Below are 18180 nucleotides of genomic sequence, written 5' to 3'. Positions count from 1 at the left end.
ACTGCTGCCTAATACAGTTGCAGATGCTCTTATCTAATAATGATTCAGCAGCAGTTGTGCTGCAGTTTCCAGAGCAAATTCAAGGTGAGCCCCATATTGGATTACTGTAACACATCCTATCTTGAAGCCACTTGTTGGCATCCATTCATCTTGTGATACCACGGAGTACGCCTCCAGGAGTTACGGTAAGTCAAATCACTGCATGAGCAGCACCAAAGTGACCTCCCCAGGGCACAAGCCTGGCCAGTGTGTATGGAAGTCCTGGCGTGTCTAGATGATAAGACCTCCCTTTCAGCCTCACTGATGTGGTCCAAAGGAAAGCACAGCAATACGTTGTGTGCCGGTTTGGCTGCAGGAGTTGCCAGAAAAAGGTGTACAAGGTACCATCCAACCCTATTGGAGACTCCACTCCAAATTTGTGTAGTGGAGGTTTAGCATCAGAGTTTTTCTTCTCCTAGATGAGCTACCTGGCCAGGTTGATGAACCCTATCTGCCCCTCACTTCCTACTACAAGCAGGTTAAGAAACTGCTTTCTTAACCATTGGACCCACTATTGGCCTCATCCGCTCAGTTGACCAGAGCCTGTCTTTGGATTTAGGAGAAGTCCCTAAGCTTTGAGACCCATCAGCTGTCCTCAACTGGTTTAGCTGGTTAGTCTGGACCCAACCAGTCAAATCTGCTCTGCTAAATATAAGCAAAGAGGGAAAGAGATCAGGTATACAGCCAGAAGCACTCCGATCTTGCAACCCATCACTTGGAACTGCAGCAACAGCAGGGGCAAGGTCACTCTGTAGTTGGCCAACTTGATTGTCAAAATGTCCAGCCAGTTAGTCACGGCAGCTCACTGAAGGCTCCAAGAGTCCTTCCCTCTATGGCAGTGGTTTTCAACCAGAGTGCCATGGCACCCTGGGGTGCCTTGAACCATGGTCAGGGTTGCCACGGGCAACACTGGCCTCTGTCCCTCTTTTCTTCCCTCCCTTCTGATGCCTTCTTGTGTCTCTGCCTCCCAAAGGCTTGCACAGCCTTTTGTTACAGCAGCCCTGGCCACAAGCTCCGCGAGCGAAAGGTGCCTCTGAGGCTGGCCAAGGCGTGCTGGTTGCCAGGAGCTGAGGTGGCCTTGGAGTAAGCAAGCAAGCAGGCAAGGGAATCCAGCCAGCCAGTCCATCAGCCCTTGCTGTTGGGAATGGATAGACAAGTGGGAGGCTGGGCAGGCAGGCAGGCACTGTGCCGGCCGGCCTTGTGCTTGCTGTGTGCAAGGCCTGCCTGGGAGGTGAGTGCCCAGTGCTAAAGGAGAGCCCGGCAGCACCCGCAGCTGCCTCCCGAGGTAAGGTGAAGGCCTCACGTTTGTCCAGTCTCTGTTAGGTCACTAAGGCTGGGGGCATCCTCTTCCCAGGCCACTGGGGGGCGGTGTGGGGAGGCACCTCTCTTTTGTGTGGGAGGGGCAGCTCAGAGACCAGGGACAATGGTAGCTACTGCCCAGAGGGCTCCCAAGGGGAGGGGAGAGAGAGGAAGCTGAGGGAACACTCCATAAAGCATGAGGGGCTGCCGGCTCTGTAGGCAAGGGGTGACATAACTGGCTCCTGAGTCCCACAGGAGTGCCTCAGAAAGAAAGTAGTTGCTCAAGGGAGCCGTGGGCTCAAAAATGTTGAAGATCTCTGCTGTATGGGAAATACATGGGAAAGTATTGTACAGTGGTACCTTGGTTCCCGAATGGCTTAGTTGTTGAACAAATCAGCTCCCGAACGCCACAAACCCAGAAGTGTTCCGGTTTGCAAATGTTTTTCAGAAGCCGAACGTCCAATGTGGCTTCCAATTGAGTGCAGGAAGCTCCTGCAGCCAATTGGAAGCCGCGCCTTGGTTTTCGAACTGTTTTGGGAGTCAAACGGACTCCCAGAACAGATAAAGTTCAAGAACCAAGGTACCACTGTATAGGGGACGAAATTCCACAAACTAAGGGCTGCCACCACTGAAATGAGAGTGGCAGAGCTACCAAGAGGGTCCTCTTGATCTTAGTACCCAAGAAGGTCTGTAGAGAAGGAGGCAGTGTCATAGGTATTTGGAGCGTAAGTCATTTAGGGCTTTAAACACCAGTCTGAGCACCTGAAATTGTGCCCCGAAATGAACTGGCAGCCAATGCATCTGTTTTAGAACAGGGGAACCCTACCAGTAATCTGGCTGCCGTGTTTGAAGCCAATTGAAGTTTCCAAGTCATCTTCAACAGCAGCCCAATGTAGACAACGTTACAATAATCTAGGAGACTTACTTGATCCCTAAAAGGTCTCTAAACAACTTATATTTAAAAACATACACTGTATATCCTATCAGATAGCATGCAAGAGCATTTTGGCAGTCATCTGCTGTGGTGGGATCAGTTGCACCTGACTAAGACTCAAAAAGTGTTGGGTTTACTGCTCTTGGTACACCTTTGAAAACTCTTTGTCATCCATTCCTGCACTTCCTATCTTTCCTTCCTAGAACTAAAAATGAACTGATTTCAGCATCACAAAGTAAAGTACAGGTATAAATATGAAGAAGATCTGCAGAAGGGACATGGAAGAGACTTAAGGGCCTCGGACATAAGATTACCAGGTTAATGAACTAAATGGATGAGACAGAAAGGACTGACAAAACCCGGGACCAGGAGGAAGAGACGTTGGAGGAAGATTGGAAGAAAGTTTTTAAAAAAATTTCTATTTAGGATTGTTTTGTAAAATTAATGAGTATTAGAAAAATGTTGGAACGAAACTATTTGGCTTTAGCAGAAATGTTAAAAAGAACTATGCAAGAATATGTTATGGTTATGAGAAATTGGTATAAATAAGTTTTAAGTTTTAGGGTCTTTTAAAGTAAGATAAGGTTAAAATAGATTAAGGTAATTTAATGACAGAATATTATGAAAAAAGGGAAGGATTTGCTGTTATAATTAATAACGAATACAAAAAAGGGAGGTTTGAGGAGGTCGATGAAATAAGGCAATGACAATTAAGGATTTGGGAATATTGGATCTGTTTTTAATTGTGGTTTACTTTTGTTTTTTGGATTTTGATGTGTTTTGTCTTTGTTTTTTTATTTTTATTGATTTGTATGGTTTGACTGCTGTTTGCTTTTCCTTTGTTTTTTCTTCTTCTTTGTTTCTTTGTTTTTTTTGTAACTTTAAAATGCTTAATAAATATCATTTAAAAAAAAAATGATTTCAGCATCAGCTGACAGCTTTCATTTCCATTGGCTTTCCCTCACGCTATTTTACCACAACAGAAATATTCCTTTAATGTATGTATTATTCATGTTATAATGATGGCTTGAGTCAGAGTCTACTACTACTACTACTACTACTACTACTACTACTACTACTATTATCACTACCATCAACTACATGCTGTTTAGTGGTTGAATTAAGAAAAACAACAAGCTCTGGCCAGAGGGTTACAAGAAGACGCCGAGACCACAAAGAAAGGGGAAGAGACCCAGAAGCACAAGAGGAAGTGGGAAATTGTATATTTAGCAAATATTTGATGCGAGGGAAACTCCATGCATTGCCTTCTGGAAATAATGTGACACAACAGAGTCTGAAAATAGTTTTTATGTAAAATAAATGTGCTGTTGCAACTGAGGATGGCAGGGAGCGGGTGTCACAACAGAAACCTCTGCATGAGAACTTCAACTGCTTGTGGTATAATGGTAATAAATAGATAAATCAATACATGGAAAGTCATTGAACCAGTATGTGTCATAACAGAAATAAACTTCTATCTATCAGTTGCTGAAGAGTAAGGATAGGGAATAAATATCAGCACCTTGCCTTTCACATGAACTAATCTGCTTGTACTGTATTGCCTGAAACCAAATGCTAAGTACAGTGACACACTGGTCTAATCCTGCATCCCCACATCCTGTATTTGAACAATTTAGGCTGCAATACTTAACTGGGGAGTAGGTCCCCTTGAATTCCATAGGATTTAATTTTGAGCAGGTGACAGCCACACCATACATTTACACCTGAGTTAGGAAACCCCTATTCCCTTCACAGAGCTACAATTCTCAGAGAGGTTTACCAATCAAATCCCTCTTCACACAGCCACTGGGAATTGTGGTTCTGTGGGGAAATAGGGCGTTTCCTATTAATTCTCAACACCCTTAACAAACTACGGCTCCCAGAATCCTTTGGAGGAAGCCATGAGTGTGGTTTTATAGTGCTTTAAAGGTGTGGTGTGAATGTGGCCTATAATGATTGTGCTGAAAGTGGCTTTTACTGGTTCTACATAATGCAACTTTGATAACACAGCCTTACCAATCATGGGTGGGAGCTTGTCATACATTTCCCTCCGTTTCACAATCCCAGGCAAGCAGCGTCTGTGAGCTTTATTGAGTCCCTAGTGAACCACCGTGCATGGCAGAATCTCCAAGCGTCCCTATTTTCCAGGGACAGTCCCGGATTTAACAGAAACCGTCCCGGTTTCTGATTTGATCCTAGAATGTTCTGCTTTTCCTTAGGACGACCCTATTTCCATCAGAGAAATGTTGGAGGGTATGGAGTTATGCGACCCTTGAGCCAAGAAGATAAGTAACTATACAACCTTTAGAAGACATCTAAAGGCAGCCCTAAATAGTTTTATTATGTTTTTATATACAGTCATACCTCGGGTTACAGACACTTCAGGTTGTGTTTTTTCGGGTTGCAGACCGCCAAAACCCGGAAGTACCGAAACAGGTTACTTCCGGGTTTTGGTGGTTGCACATGCGCAGAAGCGCCGAATCGCAACCTACGCATGCACAGACCCGCCGCTGCATCCCGCACGGATCACGTTCGCAACCCGAGCGCCCACTGTATGTTGGAAGCCGCCCAAGGTAGCTGGGGCAAACCAGTCAGATGGGTGAAGTATAATTAATAAAATTATTATTATTATGGAATAGGGTGTCCGAATTTCATCTCGCTTTCAGGCCGAGGGAGCCAGCATTTGTCCACAGACAGTTTTCTGGGTCATGTGGCCAGCATGACTAAACCGCTTCTGGTACAACGGAACACCGTGACACAGGGATTCAAACCACCAACCTTTTGATCAGCAAGCCCAAGAGGCTGAGTGGTTTAAACCACAGTGCCACCCGTGTCCCTCTGAAGGTCTAAGTACTCTACAGCCAGTGGTTCAAGACTGGAACCCTTGGAGCAGTTTGGAGGAGCACATGGGGAGAGGAGAGAAACAGAAGTCCCACTGCACAGGCAGAAGTCATTGTGTAAGGGGACAACTTTACTGGAAATTAGGTTTATTTGCTTTTCTGTCTGTTTTTTAAAAGAGACCATGAATGGTTAAAGAACTATAAAACTCAATGGGCAGTTATAAAAGGTAAGAATGGCTCTTCTTGCACAAGTCTTCCACATAAGAACGAGTGGGGGAAACCTGGGGCAAGTACCATCTTTAAATGTGAGAGAAATTCTCACAAGCTACAGAATGAGGTTATAGAATTTTGAGCCGGCAAAGTGAGCTGTGGCACTTCAGGCCACGGGTGGGAAATTTTGACTCCCTGAGAGTCAAAAGTTTGAGTATCAGAGTAAGCAGTTTTAGTCAAGCCCTCTTCCTCTTGTGCTAGGTTTCTATATGCAATGATATTTTCACATGGAGGAATATGCAAACATGTAATCTACCACCACCCACAGAATCTCGATTGTCTCAGAACTCTGCCAGCTTATTCTGCTGGTATACACAGTGTAAAAGGTAAAGGGACCCCTGACCGTTAAGTCCAGTTGTGGACGACTCTGGGGTTGCGGCGCTCATCTCGCTTTACTGGCTGAGGGAGCCGGCGTTTGTCCACAGACAGCTTCCAGGTCATGTGGCCAGCATGACTAAGCCGCTTCTGGCGAACCAGAGCAGTGCACAGAAACGCAGTTTACCTTCCCGCCGGAGCGGTACCTATTTATCTACTTGCACTTTGATGTGCTTTCGAACTGCTAGGTTGGCAGGAGCTGGGACTGAGCAACGGGAGCTCACCCCGTCGCAGGGATTCAAACCGCCGACCTTCCAATCGGCAAGCCCTAGGCTCAAGTCTTCACACTAGTAAGACCACAAAACAAAATCTGGGTAGAAATTTGAAAACATACAGTTCTGTTGCTGATTCAACTTTGGGGACTGGTCATTTAAGGCCATCAAGTTGCATTGCTGGTTTATAAACAGCTTTAAAGTATGCCTTTGTGTCACATATTTGTGATTTTAACCACTGTGTTTTTTATTTCATCGGAAGCTGCTTTGAACACTGTTTTTTGAGATCGGGGTGGGGAAAAGCAATCCTATAGGGCAGTTGCCTTGGTGCTAAAGAATCCCTTGTTGATGTTTCTCTCTCCTCTCTAGGGCTGAACACATACTGGATAAGGCCAAACCACTGACTTAGCAGTATACAGTGGTAGCTCAGGTTAAGTACTTAATTTGTTCCGGAGGTCCGTTCTTAACCTGAAACTGTTCTTAACCAGAAGCACCACTTTAGGTAATGGGGCCTCCTGCTGCCGCCACACCGCCAGAGCACAATTTCTGTTCTCATCCTGAAGCAAAGTTCTTAACCCGATCTACTATTTCTGGATTAGAGTTTGTAACCTGAAGCGTATGTAACCTGAAGCGTATGTAACCCGAGGTACCAATGTACTTACTTCTAGGATAACTCTGCCTATTCTTCTCCCTGAAATGTGACACTATCTGTTTGTTTGCATAATCCTTAAGACAGATGCTGACCTATGGTACAATCCTGTGTATGTTCACTCAGAAGTAAGCCCCACAGTGTTTAATGGGGTTTCTTACCTAGTGGGGTGCTGTGGATTGCAGGATTCAACTGTGAATTTGGGTAAAATGACATCTGTATAACATGTTGTTGTTGTTGTTTTATTGAGGGAATTTCATTTATAAAAAAGAGGGAAAAAGAAAAAGTGAGAATGGAGGAAAAAGAAAAATACGTCACCATACATTAATATACACACGTGTATAATCTTGTTATCTTAATAACCTTATATATTCTGTGTAAACTCATTCCAAATATCATTGTATGTATCCAAGGGTAAGAGCAAGGGTAAGCCCAGGAAATGCCTATCAACTTTTGGGGGGGACGGACGCCCCGTCAAATATTTTATTGGGGGAGGGTGAAAGGACCTTGGCCCCTAGGAGTTGGCTTCTATGCGTAAGACACACACACACAGAGAGAGAGAGAGTTTGTGTGTGTATGACTGGAGTAATACACACGCACAAGCAGATACCACTGTATGTTACACAGTCCTGATACTGTCCTTATGTTTACATCAGTCTAAGATGTCGACGGATCCACCCGAGGGACACGATTGCTCCTTTCTTTGGCCAGCTCCCTCCGGATGGGAAGCTGGCAGAGGGGGTGGCAAGCTCCGTCTTGCTTCTTTTGTAGAAAAAGCCGACTGGTTCAAGCTCTGGGCCCGCCCCGTCCATGTCATGCTTCCCCTTTTCTCAGCAGCGGCCGGACGTAAAAGGCGCTGAGACACAACGCCTCCCGGCCACAACTTCCGCAGGGGGAGAGAAGCTGGACGTTCCCGGACGCCTCCGCCGCGGGGAGAAGGACCAGGGTCACCTGCTCGACAGGTAAGTGCTGCTTCTCAACAAGATGCTGCAGGTGAAGCTCCAGGAGTGGCGACCCCCGTGCCTCTCCCTCGCCCCTTGTCCGACGTGAAGCCCCTTTGGCAGCCAGACGGCTCCCCCCCTCTTTTCAATGGGCTTTCGCGTGTCTTCAGTATTTTGCAGCGTAGGGGAAGAGAAAGAAAAGCGTATTGTGGCATCTTAAAAGAGATGCTGCTGCAAAAATCTAGTAACTGGATTGATAGATCAGATGTCAAAGAAATAAACAACTGTCTGAATTTTAGAAGACATCTGAAAGCAGCCCTATGTAGGTAAGTTTTTAATGTTTGATGTTTTATCCTGTTTTTAATATTCTGTCTGGGGAAAGCCAGCCAGGTGGGTGGGGTATAAATAACAAATTATTAAAACAATTATTATTATACTGGATGCTTCTCTCCGAGCTCCCCCCCCCCCCCAGTTATTTTATTTGTTCAACACTCCTGTAAAGGCTGAGAGGCTATTATTAGAATTAGAATTTATATACCGCCCTATACCTGGAGGTCTCAGGGCGGTTCACAGAATAAAATCAAAATATAAAACAACAACCCGATAATGCCCCCCCCCAAAAAAACGCACACCACGTTTTAAAAGGTCATAGGATGTAAATCAAATCAACCAAAGGCCTGATTGATAGCTAGAGGTCAGAGCAGCCTAAATCAGTACCCACATAATTCTGGGAGCGGGAGAGAAAGGGGCTTATTTCCTAACAATCTTCCAGCCTGTGTAAGTGGCTTTGAAAAGGGAACGTGATGGTATCAAGTTGAAAATGCTGGAAGTAAGAGAGGAGGTGGATCGCAATCTGCTGCTGTCTTCCCTTTCATGTTGGATGCCCCTAGATTTGGACTCTCTGGAAATCGAACTTCTTGTTTCTGTCTCAGATTTCTGAAGAACCATATGGTGTGGTGTCCAGATGAATCATACTCAAAAGTAGACCCACTGGAATCAGTTGACTTAATTTATCTCAGCGGGTCAGCTTTGAGTATGATTTAGTTGGACACACCACCCATTTTCTTTTAAAAACCCTGTGCATAATATAAATCAGCCAAGAAGTTTGTAGGATTCATTTCATAGAAGTAAAAGCTGAAAAAATGTTTTTCAACATGGTAAAACTGTTCTACTAGTTAAGTAAAAAAAAAAAAGTTTTGCCTGCAAAGAACATGAGTTTCTAGTTGCGACTTGGATTTCCCCATTGCCTGACTATATTTAAGAGGCAGTGTAAGACTTGCTTACTGTAGAGTTTTTTTAGAGGGTAGGGATAAGAGAAAATTGAGTTCTTTTGCTTTTTTAAAAAAAAGGAAGTGTGGTTGTAGCTGGATATTTTTTCTCTTGGGGTTTTTGTGCTTCTGTTTAATGTTAGTACAGTAGATTTGGGGTTTATACAGAGTTTGTATGTGAGTAAAAAATCCTCTCCAAACAGGCACAATAGCAACCCTTGTCATCAAAACATCTCTTCCTTTGGTTTACCTTCCTTTTTCAAACATCTAGTTTGAGGAAGAGTTCTGTATCACCCAAAGGACTGCATACTGCACTCTTCAATTCAAATTGATCTAAATAAAAACTATTGTTTCACATGTTCTGATTTGGGGGTCAGGGGAGGGATGTTGGACCAGTGTGACTAGAACATGTTTTAGAACTTAAAACACAATATAACACAGGGGTTTAGGTGTGCCAGGTTTTGTTTTTCATTGAGAGCATACAAGAAGTAATGGGGAAAAGTAAATTGTTCATAAAGTGTTGCAACTTAAGAAGTGTGCTTGCACACGAAAGCTCATACCAAGAACTAACTTAGTTGGTCTTAAAGGTGCTACTGGAAGGATTTTTTTTATTTTGACTATGGCAGACCAACACGGCTACCTATCTGTAACTTAACTCTTGTTGGTTTTCCCCGGGCTGGATTATATCTTTCCTCTAGCCATTCCTTTCTTAACCACCTTGTATCTATTGGTTTGTGGATCAGCTATTAAGAACATTTGCCATCTGCAAGGTAATTTGAGTGAGTTTATTTAGCAGTTTTTAGCCAGGAAGTTAATTAGGTAGAGGGCCCTATGAGATCTCAAGCTGATGCTCAATTCCCAGGTGTCACTGCCTTTCGCTATCTTTGTCTGCTATAAATAAATGAGACTGTTTCTATTCCTTCTTGCCTTTAAAACTGTGGCTGGTTTCCTGCATTGAACTTCACCTGAAAGTCACAGCGAAGCTCACACTGGTATGTCTATAGCATCATAGAATTGTAGAGTTGTTGTTTTTTTTAAAATAAAATTTATTGCTTTTAAAAGTTACAAAAAAGTAGAAAAAAGAGAGAAAGAACACAAAAAAGAAAAAAAGAAAGAGAAAAACAGTACAATGTATAAACAATACAAACCCGCCCTAAACCCATTAAACTAAACACATGAACAAAGCAAGACAAAAACAATTTAAAAACATCTCTCCTTTTCCATACTCTATCCTTCATTCCCTTGTTTCCTCGACTTCCTCACACCTCCCTTCTTGTATCCCGCTTCTAGTACTTGTTTCAGCAAATCCTTTCCATCTTTCTCTATTTTCTGTCATATTAAGAATAACATATTCTTTAACCTTATTTCCCATTAACGGTTGATTACTTATATACACCCAACTTCTTATAGTATTTCTGTTAAATCCATAAAATATCATTCCACCGTTTTTCTAACAGTCATTACTTTAACAAAGTTTCTAAATAAACACTTTAAATTTTCCATTAAATCTTCCACTATCTCCTCTCCCTGGCTTCGGATTCTGCCAGTCCTTTCCATCAGTTCCATATAATCCATCAACCTGGTGCCCTAATATCTGAGGCTCTTAAATCTCTTCCAAGTCCCTTCTGCAGGTCTTCTTCATGTTCTTTAATGTTCAGGAGCAAGTCTCGGGAAAACTCCAGCCTAGCAAAACTTTTGTTCCTTCTGGACAGTTCAGCCAAATTTCCAAAGTTAAAAGTAAAGTCCATAAAGTGTTTCAGAATGTATTTCAGGATTCCTCCAATTCTAGCGACCCCCAAAACTTCAAACTCCTCCAAGCCCAAATCCATGTCCCAAAAGTCAGTCAATCCCTGGATAGAGGGTTCTTTCCAACTTTCCTTCTTCAATCCAAGCCGGGATCCTAGCCTCGAAATTTGACTTTTGCTAGATTCAGTCATGAAAGACCTCAATTTATAATCCTCAATCTGCTTCTGAGAAATTAAGGATCCCGCTTGTACTACTTTTAGTTTCTCATCATCAGCTTTCTCCTTTTTCTCCACCATTTTCACATCATCAGCTTTCTCCTTTTCCTCCACCATTTGTCCAACCAAGATATGTTCCTGTACCCAATCCTGAGTTGTTTCTGATTAGCACTCACTTTTTGATTCAAATTGATCACGTTCTGTTCCAAGTTGTCAATTTTAGAGATCGTGTCATCTGTCTTTTTATGAAGCTGTTCCAGCGCATGATTTATCTTGTATAATACAGTCACAATGGCTTCTCCTATCAACATTTTGAATGATCCAAGGTCAGACTCTATTTTTCAGAATCTTATCTTGCAGCTGGAGCTCTCCCTAATGCACTCCTGTAACAGTTTCACATGCTCCCTCTAGAGGGAAACAGTCTCCGTTTGTATCAATTCTTTCAAACACAACTCAAGCAAGTAACAATAGTTTCAATTTTCGGTTACTTTTTCCTCCATTCTTAAACGCAGAAAAGGACAATGGAGACAGTGCCTTTCTTATTTTAGCTAGCTGTCAAATCCATTCTGTCAATAAACATTCCCCGAACGTCATCTGGCAGCCCTTTTCCAGGTTCAGAGCAGTGGCAATTTAATTTTGACTCTCTTCTGCAGGCACACTAAATCCAAAACTTCCCCTCTCTTCTCCTGCTTCCAAGAGGGGTTATATATTCTTGTCCGGTAGAAATTTAATCGTTTATCAAAAGCTTTCAAAGACTTTAGCTTGTAAGGTCTTTGCTTCAATCTATTTACAAAACGGGAGGCGGACTTCCTGTTTAGAACCCTCCCGCTTTCGATTCCTAATTAAGAAATTTCATAGTCCAATTTTCCGTTCTACTCACGGTTAGTCGTTTAAAATCCAATTGTCCACAGGAAAAAGTCAGCGCTCTCCAACAACAGCAATGCGGCTTCACTCCGTGAAAGAAGCGGTTGATTCAAAGCACCGCGCCGCTCACCCCACGTCACTCCGGATCCCCAAAACAGGGTTTCCCCGCGAGTAGGGGGCGCGCAAATGGTGCCAGCCGAATCCCAGGTTCACAGGCTTCTCCCGCCTGTGATTTCTATGGGTCTCCGCCTTCACCGTGGCGGTCAGACTCTGCTTTTCACGGAGCAAATTCCTCCTGATCGGAGGAATTCAGCCATTGCCGGAGGCACCTCCCCGGAAGTCAGCCATAGAATTGTAGAGTTGGAAGGGGCTCTGAGGATCATCTAGGTAGTCCAGCCCCATGCAATGCAGGAATATGCAGCTGTCCCATATGGGGATCAAACCTGCAACCTTGGCATTATCAGCACCACGCTCTAACCAACGGAGCTAAAAAGTGAGCTGTTGAATGAAGCAGATTGAGGAAATAGTATGCAGGTTCTGCAATGGAATTTTTTTATGTCTTATGTTTACAGCTGAGTTCCTCTATTATGCATGTCCTTTCTGCTGATTCTACTCCTGTGTTGATTATTTCATGTTTATAGGGTTCATAGGGTCAGGGCATATCAACAGTTTTCTACATGCCTGGTTGCATTCACAACCAGGAGTGCAGGAAGTGTTCCTGGGAAAGACAATGACTCCAGATGGACAGGCCACACTTAGTCCTCTGCCTGTCTCTGCTGTTGTGTCTCTGTCCACTGAGAACCTTAAAAATAATAGATGGTGCCAATGGTTGTTTGCTAAGACCAAAGATGACTGGAGAGCTTAGCCATTTCAGCATTCAGCCAAACTGTTTCTAAGTCTTCTCCTTCTAGGTGGATTCATTGTATTCTGGAATATTGGCTAGACTCACAGAGCAGATTCATTACAAACATTAGACCTGTTGGATGTAGAGCTGAAACATTCAGGCTGGAGGGAACAGAAACTGTGAAAAAACAACCTCATTCCAGCTCCTAAAATCAGAGCTGACTGGCTGTATCTGAAGTGCCCTGAAGAAAGCTGCCTGGTTTATGTCTGCCTGGTAGCCTTTTAATCCTAGTTGTGTGTTAAGTAAAATGTGGGAATCACTGATGGGGAATTCCAACCTGTTCTATATCAAGATATATTCTCTGCACAGTACTAACTGCCATAGGAAAACAGACTGAGCTCAGGCCAGCTTTTGGCTACGGTTTCACGTGTGCATATTAAAGTGCATATTAATACAGCACTTCCAGTGTACCTGTGCCATAAGGTGGTGCTGTTCCCCAAAAAATAAAACAGCCAAAGTCTGCAGCTGCAGCTGAGCCAGGTCGGATGAGCATTTTGTACAGAAAGGTAACATACTCATCAGATAATCGATCTTGTATGCACAACTCGTTTTTCGCTGCTCATTCCAGGCTTCTTCAGCAAGGGTTGTTATCAAAGCGATGGCTTTACCATTTAAATTTCAACCCCTCCTTGAGAACAGAAAAGCCCTGCTATATATTACACCACAGTCAGCATTCTGTTCTCACAATAAGCAACCTGATGGCTATGGGAAGCCTATCGGTAGCACATGTGTGCATTAACATTCTCCTGTTTGTATTCCTCAGCAACTGGTATTCAGGGCCATGGGACCCAAAGGTAAATGCAGCCATTGATACCCATATCTATGAATGTGCCTGCTTGCTGTCCCTCATTCTCACCACCACCTTAAGCTGACCTAAGAGTCAGGGAGGTATCCCCGGTGGCCATGGGTGTAGCCAGGATTTTTGTTGGGGGGGGGGACAGGACTTGGTTAGGGGGGTGGGACTTTTGTTGGGGGGGCAGAACCGATGTGATTGGTCAGTTAGTTAAGTATTTCTATTGTTTTACTTGATGGGGGTGGGCAGCTACCCCCCCCCGGCTACACCCATGCAAGTGGCAGTGCAGTATACATAAATATAACCAGTTAGGACAGAGCTTTCCAGACTTTTCATGTTGGTGACACACTTTTTAGACATACATCCTTTCGCGACACAGTAACATAGTTTTACTAGCAAACCGAGTTGATAGGCGTTTCCATTATTGATTATATGGGGCGGGCCTTACCTGGGCTCCCCCAATATTTTATTCAAGTTGGCACCCTTGCTCTTACCCTTGGATAAATACAATGATATTTAGAATGAGTTTACATAGAATATATAAGGTTATTGACAATTATATGTGCATTAAGATAATAAGAATATACACTTATAAGAGTGTTTGCGTGACACACTGTAGCCAACACACTAACATGTCATGACACATAGTTTGGGAAGCTCTGAGTTAGGGAAACAAGTGACACCCCCCCCCCCAATACATGAGTGGTACTTGCAGCAATAAAACTGCTAGCACATTTGCAAAGCTAAGCAGGGTCCTGTATGGTTTCAAATTGGATGGGAGACCACATGTTGAGATTCCTGCATCGCAGGCATTAGACTGGATGACCCTCAGGGTCCCTTCTTAACAAATCCTTTCCAGTTGCACCCTAGGCTCTCTGGATCCTGGCCTGTGGGGTTTTTTTTGGCACAGTAGTTTCAGAATATTCTTGGTTTTTCTTTTATGTTCAACATAGTGAGCACACCTGCGGTTTGCTTATTTGGGGGAGTTGATGAGCTCACATGCATCATATATTCAGCGCACTCACACCACTGACAGGGACAAAGACTCTTTAGCATGTGCTATGTAGTCTGGAAGAATGGCTTCCTGTTGTAGATTCAAGTAAGCAGCTTCTGAGAGCAAAGGATGCCTACATTCCTGGGAGTGCTTTTTTTGGTGTGCACTTGGCAAGGACCTGCTACACAGTGTGCCCTGTTGGTTAACCCTTTGGCCACTGCTTGGAAACCGCTGCAGGGGGAATATTTCAGCAGCCATTTGCTGATGTGCAGAGCTTTAACCACCTGAAGTGTTAGATACCCGTTTCCTTTTCACAGCAAATAGAAATGCTAAAGTAACTAAAAATGGGGAAGTATAAAGGCATCTAAAATAGGGGCCTTTCCAGGTTTGTGAAATATAATTTTTTTTTGAAATTGTGGTGTTTCATTCTCAGCAGCTTACAACATTAATAAAAAAAATTCACTTAAAAAAACACCCACCCCATAAGAAAACCAATTTTAAATAATACAAATCATAACATAAAACAACCCCAAAGGCCTGCAAAAAACTAAAAAGTTTATTAATAGTTATGTACATTTGTTCTGTCTTTTTTTGGGAGAAATACCCTGTCTAAATAGCACCAGAAACTAACTAATATCCTGTATTATGTTGTAATAATAATAAATAATAAATTATTTATACCCCACCCATCTGGCTGGGTTTCCCCAGCTACTCTGGCCAGCTCCCAACAGAATATTAAAAACACAATAAAAGATCAAACATTAAAAACTTCCCTAAGCCTTTTATAGACTTATTATCATGTCACAGTCCAGAAGTGTGTGTATTATAGTTTCTCCAGAGCTCTTCAGTCAACTGTCTGTTTTGTGTATGTATATTAGAGAGGCTCTTAAATCCCCTTTTTCCTCCTCCTTTCTGTTGCTTCACATGCTTTCTCTGTAATGTACTTTCCAGTCTTGCCTTGAAAAACTTCTGCTTCCCCCACCACTGCTGCCCTAGATCCCTTGTGATTTCAGGAATAGCTTTGAATGAATCTTGTGCCATGTTAAAAGACTGAGATATTTCCCCCTCTGAACTTCTTTTTCATTTATTCTATAGACTGGAAAAATTGGGATACTTCATCGTCTTTAGATCCGGGTGTTTTGCTGCAATGGGAAATGGTAACTCCAAAAGAACATTTCCTTTATCTCCAAGAAACAGCGTGAAGGACAACCGTGCGAGTCCAGGACAAGAAGGCTTTAAGCAAAAGCCCAAAACGTTTGAACTGTCACTGGGTGAAGAAACCAGTGGTGATACCAATACTGAAGAAATTCACAGCAGTGACGAAGATCCTGGGGATGTTTTTTACAGGTTTGTGGTTCTTCATGCTGAGGAAGATGTTGAGGAAGCTGCCAGAGTCCAGGACTTGCTACAGAATGAATTCTGCATTAAACCAGGAATAATATTTGCCGAAATGCCTGGTGGGAGGCATCTCTTTGAAAATTTAAACGATGCAATGAATGGCTCTGCTTGGATAATCATCTTGCTGACTGAAAACTTCTTAAGTGAGCTTTGGTGCGAGTTCCAGTTCTGCACGTGTCTGTTCAGTGCATTGACCATACCGCACAAAGGATACACCGTCATCCCAATGAGGCCGCGGAATAACCCCCTCCCAAGGGAGAGGACTCCTTTCATTCTCCAGACCATTAACATGCTACAGGAAGATAGCCCTGGATTTGCCCAGCAAGTGAAGAACATTTTCCAGGACTCAAGATATAGGCAACAGCAAGCCATATGGCAGTATGAAAAGAAGAAGGAAGAGGTGCAAAAACTGCTTGAGTGGCAAACCTATTAAGGCAATTTCTGCAAAAGCCCCTTACGCCCCAAAGAACTGCTGTTTTTCAAATGATCCCCACTGAGTGTTAATCATCCTAACACTTAACTGTGTCTCATGGCAGAAAAATGCTCCCTAGCTATAAGAGCTGACTTCATGGAAGCTTTTCAGAGAGGGTTCATAGATCAGGGGTTACAGAAACAGATCCTTGGCATCTCCAGTTAAATGATCTTTCATAGAGCCGGAAGTAGCTCTGCCTGGGAGGGACACTACCAGTGAGATTTGACAATACTGGGCTAGATGGTCCAATGGTCTAAACTCCATGGTTCTCAAAGTGGGCAGTACCATCCCCGGGGTGGGGGAGCGGTTACCTGGAGTGTGTGCTATGAGATAGGGTGGCTCTGGAGGTGTAAATGACTATCGGACTTTGAGAAGCTGTTATCCCTGTTGCACTAATTGAACTAAATACTTTTCATTGGATTTTGAATAAATGTGCAGTTATTTGTTACCGTCTTGAATTCTGTTGTGTTATAATCCTCCTTCGAGGGACGCGGGTGGCGCTGTGAGTTAAACCACAGAGACTAGGACTTGCCGATCAGAAGGTCGTCCCCGCGACAGGTTAAGCTCCTGTTGCTTAGTCCCTGCTCCTGCCAACCTAGCAGTTCGAAATCACGCCAAAGTGCAAGTAGATAAATAGGTACCGCTCCGGCGGGAAGGTAAACGGCGTTTCGGTGTGCTTCTCTGTTTCGCCAGAAGCATCTTAGTCAAGCTGGCCACGACCCGGAAGCTGTACGCCGGCTCCCTTGGCCAATAAAGGGAGATGAGCGCCGCAACCCCAGAGTCGGCCACAACCGGACCTAATGGTCAGGGGTCCCTTTACCTATAATCCTCCTTCATGGGTCATGCACACTGCTATTCTGAATAACACTTTTTATAGAGTAGCTGGAACCAGGGATGATTTTATGGAACCTAGAGGGGCTGTGACCCCCAAAAGCCTGGGGCTCCACGGGTCTAATGCAATGTAAGGCAGCTTTTGCTGGAATTGGACAATTTTTAGAGAGAGAATTGAACATGGATTGAAAGAGGGATTGCAGTCAGTTGTGTGTACACTCATCTTGCTTACATCTTTAGTGAACAGGTTTTGCATTGTTTCAGAAACCTGTTCAACCAGGCACAGCAAGGGGACAAAAAGAAATGTTTGTGTACTTGTGTGTTTACACCAAGAATGAAGAACTTGTTGTCCTCCAGATGTTGTGGGATTCTCTTTTTTCCCATATCATTTTTATTAAATCTCCAAAAATATTCCACAATACTTATCATCATGTAATTAAAACAACAACATGCAGTTTCTTCTTGACTTCCCACCCCTCCTTTCCTGCTTTTTTTACTCCTTCTTGTTAGCTGTTTTACAACACGTATGTTTTAATTTTCTAAATCCCACCATCGTTAATTCTTTCAATAATCCACTGCTTATATTTCAAATCCTGCCAGTGACTTCATATATGGGTGATAATTTGATAGATAATCCATAGACTCCACTCCTCCTTAAGCACTCAGTCATTACGTCTTCTTAATTTGGCAGTTAATTTCACCATTTCAGCATAGTCTGTCAGTTTCATAGGCCATTTCTCCTTAGTTGGTCGTCATCCTTCTTTCCCCTTCTGTGAATATTAAGTTGTGGGATTCTCAAATCCCATTAGCCCTAGCCAGCATGGCCAGTTGTCTGGGATGATAGTGAATGGTGGCTCAACAACATCTAGAGAGTCACAGGTTGCCCAGCTTGGTGTATACTGTTGGAGAGGATCCTGCTCTCAAACCAGCTGCAACGGTCTGAAAAACTACTGCCAGTCTTTGGCCTTCAAATCAGGTTTGCCGGGGGACTGTATTTGGTTTTCCAGCATCTGAGAAACTTACTGTGGTACCAGATAAGAACTAAGTCTTTCCTGCTAAAGACTATTGTATGTCCAAACTCAGCTCAAAGTGCCATGTTCTCTGTTAGGCCACATTTTAATTTTTGCATTGTAAAC

The 18180-nt window shown here is 43.4% G+C and overlaps 1 protein-coding gene across 6 annotated transcripts; it reads left to right on the top strand.

The window, feature by feature from the left end:
- Positions 1-169: 169 nt before the first annotated feature.
- TICAM2 (TIR domain containing adaptor molecule 2) lies at positions 170-16661 on the top strand. Of its 6 annotated transcripts, XM_080973113.1 has the most exons (3): positions 170-185; positions 7456-7580; positions 15439-16661. In XM_080973113.1, the coding sequence occupies exon 3, from the start codon at positions 15491-15493 to the stop codon at positions 16172-16174; it is 684 nt and encodes a 227-aa protein (XP_080829239.1). In that variant the 5' UTR covers positions 170-185; positions 7456-7580; positions 15439-15490; the 3' UTR covers positions 16175-16661. The 6 variants fall into 6 exon arrangements, with proteins under 6 accessions (XP_080829239.1, XP_080829236.1, XP_080829237.1 ...); XM_080973110.1 differs by lacking the exon at positions 170-185 and having other exon boundaries at positions 7206-7580; XM_080973111.1 differs by lacking the exons at positions 170-185; positions 7456-7580 and adding an exon at positions 7596-7885.
- Positions 16662-18180: the final 1519 nt, after the last annotated feature.

This window comes from Podarcis pityusensis (assembly GCF_964106645.2).
Source record: "Podarcis pityusensis genome assembly, chromosome: 11".
Lineage (NCBI taxonomy): Eukaryota > Metazoa > Chordata > Lepidosauria > Squamata > Lacertidae > Podarcis > Podarcis pityusensis.
This window is presented reverse-complemented; position numbering and strand designations above follow the sequence as displayed.